Source organism: Pollachius pollachius (genome assembly GCF_949987615.1).
Source record: "Pollachius pollachius genome assembly, chromosome: 10".
Taxonomy (NCBI): Eukaryota; Metazoa; Chordata; class Actinopteri; order Gadiformes; family Gadidae; genus Pollachius; species Pollachius pollachius.
The window spans coordinates 13,722,099-13,734,698 of NC_136943.1; the positions used below are offsets into that span (position 1 = coordinate 13,722,099).

Genomic DNA, 12,600 nt, shown 5'->3' on the forward strand with positions numbered 1-12,600 from the left:
TTTTTTTACAGTATTGAGAAACATGTTAGGGGCTAGGAATGAGGATACTGTTTCTTGGTTCAAACCAAGAAACATTTGGCTTGGAGATGTTTACTCTAGCATTCATTATTCATTAGTCATTACACTATCCTTACCAAAGGACCTATACTCCTAATTTCAGTGTCTCATGAAATACCTGGTTTGTGCAACATATATATAATATCCTATAATATAAATACTTTATTGTCATTGTACAGAATACAACAAAATTAGGACACTACTACTGAAGACAAGGGGAAACATCAGAACAACAGAAAATAAATATGTACGTACATGATGTATGGGATACAGTGTTAAAGTATAAATGCTGGTAAACTTTGGTCATGCTATCTAGTGACCTTGTATTTGTTGGAAGGTCTATCACATATGCAACGATTAAGAGAGATACAACAAAGTCACACAAATGTCAAGGTTTACAGCAATATTATGGAAAAAATGATAGTGGAAAACAGTTCACAGGCTCTTTTCCGATTTCAGGAAAGACAAAAAGCTTATCTCTCCTCTGGTTTCTGGGCATTACGCTGCTATGGTTTGATGAGGCTTGAATTAAGTTTACAATTTAATTGTAGATCCAAATTGTAGGGACTATCTGTCTTCTAAATTGATATATATCTGCAACAAACATGCACCCTTGAAAACATTTAAAGTTAGGTAAATTCAGATTTGATATATCTGATCAGACGGCGAGATTGAGCCATGGGAAGTTGAAGACAGCTAAGAAATAAAAGCAAGACTAAACTAGAAATGTCAAGGCTGTTCATTATGCTGACTTTCTAAACATTAAAAAAATTGAAGACAGTTCTGGAGACAAGCAAATGACCCTCAGAACCCTCAGATTCAATCAACATTTCACTTCTATCGGCTCTTTGGAGACTTTTTGTGGAATTGACCTCCTAACTAATTATATCTAATTATATTCAAGACCAGGGATTGGAATTACGGCATTATAAATAACGGATTTACTAATGGCGTTACTTTTTACAGTAAAAAGTAATTGAATTGATTACTCTTCCCATCATTATAACGCTTTACGTTTCCGTTACTTCCTAAAAATGTGGCGCGTTACTATAATTGTTGCAGTTTTTTCATCAGACCAACTAGATCTTTCTCTCTCCTTTACTTTCCTTGGTAAGTGGGCATGAGACAATCGTAAAAAAATATCAATTCAAATGCAGATGATACTGTTATATATGATGCTAGTTCATATACATTATGGATCATTATATATCTAGATTCTCTCCAGTCAGAGTTTGACCTGATACAGAACTTTTTCCTTTTTTAAAAATGGCCTTTTTCTTAATCTCACAAAGTCTTGCATCACACTGTTTGGTACAAGGCAAAGGCTTAAATCTGCTACTGATAATTTTTTCTTTTCCATCTGATGTGGCAATACTCATTAAGGTTGACTTTGTAACATATCTGGCTATGGTTTTACTCTGAATTATCAGACAAAAATTACATTGATTATTTAAGTAAAATATTCATAGTTATATTTGTGTTTTGCACGGATCAAATAACTGTTTTACTATAAGGGTAAAAAATAAGCTTTATCAAACTTGTTATTGGCTGTTCTTGACCACTGTATAATATACAATCAACTGCAATGACTTTCTCTCGAAAATAGACGGCAGCTGCACTGGTACCAGTTTATTTTCTAATGTATTCATTTCAACCATTCTATCTTTTTACAGGAACTACTCACTTTAATTTCACTTTAATTAGGGAAAATCGCTTTTAATTATAAGGCTCCTAGAGATTGGAACAACCCACCAACTTCTCTGAAATCTCTACATTATTTAGGTTAATTAAAAAATGCTATTATCACTCACCTCACAACTGCCTGCCTCTATCAATGGTCCTTATTTACTGTTGTTAAAACAGGTGTGGCTGTCTAGATTTCTTGGTGTGTGTGCATGGTGCATGATTGTGTGTGTTTGTTTTTGTGCTTTCATAATTAGTCTAATTGTTACTGTAATTTGTTGCATGGTTGCAATGTTGTGTCTGCTATTTGTTGCATATTGTGTTGTATCTCATGTTGTGTCTTTTGTCAAGACCCCCTCGAAACGGAATGGTACGTCTCAAGGGGTTTTATCCTGAAATCATAACTTTCTTCACTAGTCTCATACCTGAAGCAGCCCTTTGTGTGACTGGATAGTAGGTGGTCGGAGTGGTCGTGTCAGGTTCCCAGTGATGTAGTTTCAATAGACCCTATTCCCATGTTAAATCCATTTTATCCCCCTCCCCATCTTCCCCCCATCTTTCTGCCACCTGCATCAGCTCCAATCCCTCCCCCCTTCCGAGACACATAAATGGTCCATAATTGAAACAGGAAACGTTCGGGAAATTAAAGAAAACCCTCGCGCTTTATTTTGTGTGGGAGGCTGTGGGGATCGGAGCTGCATGGATTGCTACTAGGGGAACTGGCTTCCAATGTCTCCCAAGGGGTTTTGTTCCACATTTACAGCACCGGCTGCCTAATATGTGTCTAATTTGAGTATGAATCACACGGAATAGCGGTCCATTTTGTTTTTCCAGGGGACCAATCAGCTGTCGAGGATTTGGCCTGGATCCAGCCGCACAGCTTTCTCCTTTTTACGACATTTTATTAGACGTTCGCTGGTGGGAAGTGTCATGATGTCAGTTTGTTTGAATGTGTGTGAACCGAGCAACTGCCACCAGCACTGTTGCCCATTTCTGATTTGTTAATATTAATTGCAATGCTCTTATTGAGTTTCAAAATCAATAACCGTTAGCTAAAACCACTGTAATGTCCTTCGGCACAATACAGACGGAATAACCCAAAAGAAGAGGCTTTATTTCGCTCGCTCAACCCCTCTGTGAGCTAGCATCCATAACTTTGGCTGAGAATAGCCTCTGCTGCTTGTCACATGCCATATGCCATCCCTGTGTTGTAGCATTTCAGGTGCCATTTGGTGAGTTCAAGCCAGGCCAAGGTAAAAACAAGAATGGCCACAGCAAATTCAGGAACAATCATCTGTAGGTCGACCGTAGCCGGGGTGGAGGGGGGGGCAGGAAGCTTTGAAGAGGGTTTAAAACAAAGACAACAGAGGGTTTAAATGCTGGATGACAAACATGTATTGTTGAGGTTTCTGTGTTTGTTGAGATATATTGTTCGAGAGAGTATCAAAGAGAGAGAGAGTGTGCGTGTGTTTGTGTGTCTATGTGTGTGTGAGTGTGTGTGTGTGGGATGATTGTTGAGTGTCTGTCTGCTTGTCTGAACTTGAGTGTGTGAGTGTATTGTTATTAATGTGTGTACACATGATTGATTGTAGATTATGCATTCCTGTATTTAGCTGAATAAGAAAGAGGCAGACCACTGGTAAATAGTGTGTGTGTGTGTATGTGTGTGTGTGTGTGTGTGTGTGTGTGTGTGCGCATGCGCGTGTGTGTTTTGAGTATACGTCTGTGGAGTAGAGTGTGCAGCTGTTGGTGTGAGAGACCATTGCTCTCACAGAGAAATGTTTACACTAGAGGCCGTGTGTGTGCGTTTGTGTGTGTATTTTCTGTGTGTGTGTGTGTGGGTGTGTTTGAAGTGTGTCTGAGTATTTTGCAATCAATATGGAGACACTGAATAGTGTCTCAGGTCTCTGAATAGCAGGAGAGCGGTATTATTATCATTTTGTTATTTGGCTCCTTTTGGAAGTCGTCTTGACCTAAGGCCTCCCTCCAAAGACAATGTTGACCGTGACACTGTTGCAGCTGGATTAGAGATAATGGTCACAGAGAAAACATCCAGCTTGCAATTTCATTCGGGCCGAATGAAATACACTTCACACAGCTACTTAGAATGGGTGATTTCACAATGGGATGCCAAGCTCAGTTAACACATCTATATTTAGGGTTTGAGAGAAGGAATAAGAGAAGGGAGGAAGGAAAGAAAGAAAAGAAGGAAAGGAAAGTGTGCCTTTGACAGTAATTGACACCAGACATAGTGTAGACAAACTGTATTTTTGATTCAATTCCCCCCCATCACATTGCCACAGTCAGTCCCCTCCCCTCTCTCTGGGGTGGGGTTAAGACAACAAGAGTGTAATTGGAACGGAATGGCGGTCCAGGCCTGTCACTCCGGCCATGGAGCAGGAGCCGCGCGTCAGGTCCATTTCCCGTCGCAGAAAGGAGAATATTCTGAAAGGAGACCAGCCAGGGGCCCCACAGCTGATTTACAGGGCCAAACACCCCCTGCCCACCCAAGGTCTGCAGTAGAGCAAGATGACCCCCCAGCGCCCAAGGCAGGTCCCAGACTGGCAGGTTTATACACAGAGACACCCGCGGGGCAGGGTTTGAAATTGCAAAAGATTATTCATTTGTTGACCCTGGAGTGGGCTTGACACATGGTCTACCACACACACACACACACACACACACACACACACACACACACACACACACACACACACACACACACACACACACACACACACAAACAAGTGGTTGGTTTCAAAAGATGGGGTCGGTTTTCCATGGTGAGGGCAGGGGGATATTCCGAAGTGGTACGAAGGAATGACCGATAAATAAGGAAAATACATGCTATTTGCTTCCCTTTCTTTTAACAAAATTTGAAACTTTGGAACACTTTCCATGCCATCTGTATAAATCCTGAAAAATTATACAGATGGTACCATGATCGTCCAACATAGTATAACTGGGTGACTCATTAGTCTCTGCTTTTGATCTACAATATTATTAATGTAATATCCTCTTATCCAACCTATGTCTGGATAAAAAGTGACTTGGCTTGGCTTCACATGGCTCTAGCTCTTGGTCTCGGCTGACTTGCAGGCTAAGTTTGGCCTTGTTCTCCACAAAGAGAAAACTGGGGTCACCGCCTGCATACTAGACTACTTGTTTTCCCAGGGCCAAACACCATTGCTGTCTTGCTGCTGTTGTTTGCAATTATGGGATGCTACAGCCTAGGCTACAGCAGTGTCGGCCAACAATTATATTCTGCCTTCAAAACGCTACGACCCGAGCCATGGCTACAAACCTAGCCCGCATGTCTAATCATGGCTGTGCACTGCAGTTGATTATACGTATAGAATTGCACTGAATAACCTGTTTACTGCAATGTCATGAGGTTGGATTTATCTCTGCTGACTCCACCAACATTAAGACAGCTTAATTTTCCATCCTGGTTTGGACGAGGAGGAGTGGAGGAGAATGGTAGGAGGGGAGGAAGGATGGAAGGAATGGAGGAAGGAAATGAGTAAGGTAGGAAGCTAGGAAGGAAAGAAGCTGTGAAAGAAAGTCATTTGAATGGAATTGCAGGACATATATCAACGGAAACGGTCTTTTTTTTCTTTTGAGTGTAGCTTCTACATTTGCCTTCTATCTATTCTTCAATGTTTTTGCATTAACACTGAACACGGCTTCCCCATAAAATGCCGCAGGCCTATGCCAGTGATGTAATGCTCATCAGAAACAGTGGCTGGGTGAGTTCCTATCAGTTCTAGGGGTTCGCTACAGGTTGAGTAGCCCTGCTCTCGATGACTGCCTGGGGGGCTCAGCTACCTGATACCCTGGAGGTTCAGAGAAGTCAACCCCAGCGTATCCCCCCCTCCCCCCCATTTACCTCCATTATGTCGTATCCGGGCTGATTGCTCAGTGTGATTTTGCGTGTGTGTTCACCTCAACGGACGCTCAAAGGTCAGCTGTATCAGGTGTATTCAGGGTCGTTGTACGTTCATGTATCACTCACTTGCTTGCCCTTTTGCTTTCGACCTCTAGCTGTTACTGTCATCTTTTCTATCATTTTTAGCGTTCTCTTTAAATCTTTCTCTCTCTAGCTGTCAATTTCTCTTGGTCTGCTGCCACTGTAAATCAACTGTTTCGCTCCCTCTTTCTTCCTTTATGATATGGTCTTGTTCTCTCTCTCTCTCACTCTCTCTCAGTCTCTCTCAGTCTCTCTCGCTCTGTATACATATTGTAGCATCACAAAAAGTGCCTGACATGTGCTGTTTAATTGTTCTTTTAGTTCAGTTGCGTTATACTAAAAGTAGCTGTGTTCTGCGCTCATTGTTTTTGTGTTGTGTTGAGGAACGGGGGGGTTATTTTGGGGGCTGAACCCCCTTTGTTGTTTCCTGGTGTAGAACACATTGTTAGGAAGGAAGGGTTATTCAGTTTGGATCAATTAATAAACACCTAACACCTCAATTCTAAAGCCTGCGTCATCCATTGAAAATACCTCAGATTATTACAGTGTGCTCTGTACATTTGTATGCAAGCTCCCAGCCTGCAGAGGCAGCCGGTGACAGCTGCATACTGGCCACGGCGTGTGCATGTGCATGTGCGTGCGTGCGTCTTTGCATAAATGAATGTTACAGCAGGGCTGTTCATTCACATCACATCTGGCAGATCCTCCTGTCAGCCAGCTGTCCGACACATATCTTCGATTACTAACCATTCACCCTCATCACCTGGAGCGGACAATGTAACTCTTATAGAGCAGTCTTATAATAGTTATTCATTCTCTATATTCCCGGATAGTCTCTTAATAAGGGTCCCTGATTTTCAGTCTTAAGGTACTTGGTTTGATCCCCATCAATCAGCCTCATCAGCCTCAACTGTAAACATCCTATAGCAAGGTGCACCCGCTCCTTGAAGTAGGTCACTTTAAGGTACGATTTTTAGGGGGTGGGAAGAGAGAGAGAGAGAGTAGCAGAACAGCAAACCAAAAACGGTAATCCGACCATAACATGCCATGGAGCAATGTTAGGAACTGGAACCGCCAATCAATAAAGTATTAGTCTTGTGGTATTTCATGTTTTATATGCATGTGAGTGAGTGTGTGTGTGTGTGTGTGCGTGTGTGTGTGTATGTGTGTGTCTCTTTTTTGAATTTGTGTCGCTATTTAGTCTAAGTGTGTGTCTGTCTTTGTGTCTTTGTATGCGCGCGCATGTGTGTGTGTGTGTGTGTGTGGTCTTCGTGTGCGCACGTGTCTGTGTGTCTCTGTAGAGCTGTGTGCGTGTGTGTGTTTGTCTGTGTGTGTGTATTTGTGTGTGTCTCACAATCTGTGTCTGTGCATGTGTCTGTGTCTCTGTGTGTGCTCGTGGGTGCGTGTAAATAATACGTCTATACCGCAAGCTGTTAGCGTGTGTTCTGATTAGCGTTTGTTCTGATAGACGGGCTTTTTGTAGGAGAGATCAAAGACCAGACCTCATCTGTGATCCCGCCGCTCAACCCTGAGTCGTTCGCCAGATACTGAGGGAATGCGCTTTCACAACGCAACAAGCACAGTAACAACCCAGAGGATCGGTACAAACACAGATCATTAAAGCAACACAAACGCGCTCTCTTCTCATCTCCGAGAGCGGAGGTGAAGTTTACCGTGGTGGATGGTTTGGACCAGGGTGGAGAGGTGACTGGTTAGTGCTCAGGAGACGGTGGGTCACACATCAGGACTTTCATCAACGCTTTGTCTTTTGCGTCTTGCGTGTCTTTGTGTGTGATTGTGAGGATACAATGATATCAAAGTATTAGTCACTAGATGATGAAGACGACAAGCATGAAACACACATGTATGTGTGTCATATAGGTGGGCGTTGACATGTTTATGTGTGAATGTGTGTGTGATATGTGTTGGCCTCTGTGTGTCTGGTATCTGTGTTTGTGTGAACTGTTTGTTTTATGAATATGTTGTGTGTATACAGTATGTGTGCTGGTTTGCAGGGTTGTCTGTGTCTGCAGTATGTGAGTGTCCTTGCTATGTGTGTGTATGTGCACATTGTATGCATGTTTGTGTGGGTCTATTGTATGCGTGGCAGTGTGCATGGTTGCCTATGTTTACAGTATGTGGGTTGTTTGTGTGTGTTTGTGTTAAATACAGACGTCCCTAGGAGGCTTTAGGAAAAGCGTTGCAGAGTCTGGTAGTGAACCTATCAGATACATGGCCTCTCCTGAACCTCAACCATCTCTTCAAGGTGTCCTACATGACATCATCTAGGTGGCTCCGTCATCGTACTCCTAATATGGGAGGGGGGGGGGGCGCTGTTGGAGCCGTTGCCAGGGCGACAGGAAAGAAAACAGATTTTGAAGCACTCCGTTTTTGAAGGAAAATCATTTGACCGTGATGGATATCAGACAACATAATATCAGACCCGCCGTTTTAAGATAGAGCGATGTCAAGGGGGCAGCAGAGAATAGATGCATTTAATTGAATTAATGTGGTTTCCGTCACATGTCATGCTCCTTACAGAACTGTGTTGTGACTGGGAGCCTGTGGCAGGAAGTGGGTGACGGAGGGGAGTGAGTGAGTGAGTAAGGGGAGGTGTGTGAGTTGAGTGAAAGACTAAGGTGGGTGATTGATGTGAGTGAATAAGTCAGCGTGTCAATAGAGTGGGTAAGTGAGTAGGAGAGGGATGGTGACTAAGTGATTGATGTCAGGGGACCTGAGAGGGCGAGGTGGGTGCGGGAGTGAATGAGGGAGGTATGTGAGGTGGAAAGGATGAAAGGAGGAGGCAGCTCTGTGTGATGTGAATGACTTAAAGTGTTTCTGTAGGCCATCGCCAGACGGACTGTCCGCTCAGGTTCTACATCTGTTAAGGTTTCGTTTTTACCCAATCACGATGCCAGTGATCGGGTCCCCCCCAGCACTGTAACCATGGAGGCAGGAGGCTGAGGAGGAATATTTCGGAGGGCACAAGACTCACCCTCTTTTTGGGGCATATTTGGGGAAACCACACATGAATAATCCTGCTTGTGCTGATTATGATAAAGGCTTCAGCACATGGAGACTGATCAGTGCTGCAGTGTCATACGCTGCTAAAAAACGCCTGGGAAGGGGTCTTGCATCATACATCTGCATCTCTCTGTGGACGAAATGAACCAGAAAATGATGCATTTTCCCTCGACAAGATAGTATAGTTTGTCTAGTCTGTTCGAATTCCAGTGGATAAAATGTACAAGGTTGGATCCCTATTGTGGATAGTCCACCTGTATGAACCCTTCTGCATGATTCCCCATGCAACTACCTGCACCATAATGACATTGGTACACACTGTTAAGTGACTGTGATCAAATGTCACTTGTCAGTTACAAAAATTCCACCACCAACAATTTATCTTGGCTTTAAAAATACCCACACACACGCATGCTCACGCACGCGCAGACACATAAACTCACACACCTCTTGTTTGCTTCCTGTGTTTTCATAGCAACGGGATGGTGAAGACGCTGGCCCTCATCTGCTTCCTGTCTCTGGTCATGCTGATGAGCATTCTGGGAAATCTGCTGGTCATGACGGCCGTATGCAAGGACCGCCAGCTAAGGTGGGTCCTCAACAACCTCAGAGGGTCATGGGTTCGCTCTCCAAAGGAAAAGGCATGGACCTCTTTGTATTGAAAGACGTTGTTGATGAAAGCATCCATCTAATAGCAGATACCCCAGTTTCCACTACTTGTAGGTATCGTAGAGCAAGAAACTCTGACCACTGCAGCTCCTAATGACATGTATATGAATTCACGGTAAGTCACATAAAAAAAAAAAAGTACTTTTTTTCATTCACCATATTGCATTGACTTCACCCCAAGCACCCTTGACATTTTACAACCTCTACCAAACCCCTCCTCACCTGACCTCACCCTGTCCCCTTGGGTACATAGGTGCATATTCAACAAATTACGTAGATTGTCCGTTTGAGTTTTTGTCTGCTGTGGGTCAAATATTACGTACAATTGCTGATAAGGGGGTCTTTTTTATATCCTGTTAATAATAATGTGGGATGTTTTTTTAAATCATGGTTCAAAAGTTTACGTTGGTGTGCCTTGAATTTCTGGTTAGGATCGTGGGGTGCCTTTGCCCCCCAACAAGATTGGGAACGGATGACTCTCTCATGGGGCAGCAGAATGTGCCTAAAATTTAATTTGATTAATTTGAAATGTCATTGCGTATTTGATATTCCCCCCATGAAAACAAAACCTCTGAAATCTAGAAATCTAGAATATGAAGAAAAGTTGTGTATCATCAGCATTTTAATAAGATTTATAGGCCATGTCTAAATTGGTTAATTGATACAAATCTAAAATAAACAGAAGCTTTTAACGTCTATCAATATTTATTTTGCATAAAGCCTAACATATATATATATATATGTTCTAAAGCCAAGTATGTATCTGAAACGTTATCAACCTCCCTTGTAATCAATTCCTGGCTATGCCACTGAACTCTGGGAACGCCCACTCTCCGCGAGTCAATAAAGGTCCTATCTTATAACTATATTAGTATATTTATGCATAATTTACACCTTATCACCGTATACTGAAGATAATAAGATAAGGCAGTACTTCATTGATCCCAGACAGGAAATTGTCAAGTCTTGAATGGATACAAATTGAATATATAAAATTACAAAAAACGTATAAACACATAGATTTGAAGATTATATTATATTATAAGTATTATTATAATAAAGTATATAAGACTTGAAGATTAAAATAGTGTTATGTAATAAATGATATAAAATAATAATCTTACTATTATAATTATAATAATATGAATGGGCAGGTAGGGTGAGGGTTAGTGGTAAACGTCATGGGCTGAAACATCTTAAATCAGCGGTGGCTATGCAGCAAACAAAGGCTGCACCTTTGGAGAGTCACTGCTCTGCTGTGTCTTAGGTTAGGGAGACCCGCAAGGTAGTTGCCACGGTTTCCATCCTGTCACCGTGACTTAGTATCGACGCGTTGGGCGGCGGGCGGCGTGCGCTCTCCCTGACAGCCGGAGAGCACGCAGGTTGCCGTGGCTGTCAGGGGGGCTGATGCTGTCAGCATGGCCCCCTCCCCCCATCTCTCTCGCTCTCTCTCTCTCTCTCTGTCTCTCTCTCTCTACCTCTCTCTCTCTCTCTACCTCTATCTCTCTCTCTACCTCTATCTCTCTCTTTTCACGACTCTTTGATCCTTGCTTTGTTGTTCCCATCGTTCTCAACTTCTGTTTATCTATTTATGTCTGCCTGTTTACCTGTCTCTTTTAAAGTCTGTCTGTCTTTCAGTTTGTCTGTCTGTCTGCCCGCCTTTGTCTGTCTGTCTGTCTGTCCATGGTCTTTCGCTCTTTCTGTTTTTGTGTCCGTCACTGCCAGTCTGCCTGTCTGTCCTATTGTCCTTTTTCAGACATTTTGATTGAAAAGGCATCCAACTGTTCATGGTGAACTGTATCCCAGTGGTGCTGTCATGATGATTATGATGGTTGTGTGTGTGTGTCTGTGTTTGTTGTGTGTGTGTGTGTGTGTGTGTGTGTGTGTGTGTGTGTGTTTGTGTGTGCATTTGCGTGTGTTTATGTGTGGCTTTGTAGCTCTCGGTATGTGTGTGTGCATGTAAGTGTCTGTACATGCGCATCTGTTTGTGTGTCTGTGTGTTTCTTTCAGTGTGTGTGTGTGTGTGTCTGTGCATGTATGTGTCTGTCTTTCAATATGTGTGTGTGTGTGTGCGTGTGTGTGTTTGTTGTGCCACCTTGCTAAGTGTCAAAGTCACCACAGTAATGTCTCACATCCCTGTGGAGAAAAGAGTGACACGGCGACTCACTGCTTTCACTGCACTCCCTCTATCGTTCCCTCCCGCCTTCCATCCCTCCCTATCTCTCTCCTTCTCTCCTTCTCTCTCTCTCTCTCTCTCTCTCTCTCACTCCACCTCTCAGTCTCTCTACCCCCCACACACTGTGTGCAATGTGGCTGCCTCCAAGCTCTGAACCTCACAAATGATCTGACGGACAGAGTGACAGGCAGGGGGTCACACAGCCCAGAAAAGGAATGACGGACAGGCAGGTGAGACGGATATCCACTAGAAAGTTAGACGAGTATCCAACAACTAGAGAGGCGGTTCAGGCAGGAAGACAGACAGAATGACAGACAGAGACAGACAGGCGACAGGGGTCCGAAGGGGAGGGACAGAAAGTGTATGTATGCACTTTCTGCAGGTAGTCTCCAAACTCAACCTGTGGCACCAATGCAACATCTTGAAAAGCGCTTGAGTCAAAGTGTTGATTTTTCCCATTTATCCCATTCACATCAAGACACAGATGACACGTGAACACAGACAGTCCGAGACGGAGACCGGCAGGCAGGGTTCAGGCAGCCTAGAAGTGGAAGGACAGACAGACAGGCAGGTGAGACAGGCGGAGAGCCTGACAAGTGATGGGGTACTGCTAGCTGTCACCCTGTCCAGAGCTGCTCCTTAGTGAAGTAGGGAGGTCAGGTGACACATGTTAAAACCCGGCAGAAACACAGTGAATCAATATTTCATGTGAAAACTCTCTGTGCCTTGGTGTTATTATCTCACCCTCTCTCCCCGCTTCACTCTCTGTCGACATCTCCGCTCTTCTCGTTTCTCTCCTCCCCTCTCTCCTTTCCTCTTCTGACCTCCCCTCTCCTTCCCACTTGTGTCATCTTTCCTTCTCTCCTCTCTCCTCCTCATCTCTCCTCTCCCGCAATATACTCTCTCTCTCCGTTCAGTTCCTCTGTTCTCCATCTCCTTTCCTTCCAACTTCTTTCCCCTCCTCTCCTTTCTTTTCCACTCCTTTCTCCTCTCCTCTCTTCTCATTTCTGCCCTTCTCTCA

At 43.5% G+C, this 12,600-nt stretch overlaps 1 protein-coding gene across 2 annotated transcripts in view; it reads left to right on the forward strand.

Annotated features, from left to right (window-relative positions):
* htr4 (5-hydroxytryptamine receptor 4) overlaps positions 1-12,600 on the forward strand; it is a gene marked incomplete at its 3' end in the record, with an annotated part of 79,852 nt that overhangs the window by 36,237 nt on the left and 31,015 nt on the right. For both annotated transcript variants that reach the window (XM_079744558.1, XM_079744557.1), the window contains one exon: positions 9,210-9,323. In XM_079744558.1, the coding sequence (XP_079600684.1) occupies positions 9,210-9,323 (114 nt within the window). The remainder of the gene's footprint in view (positions 1-9,209; positions 9,324-12,600) is intronic.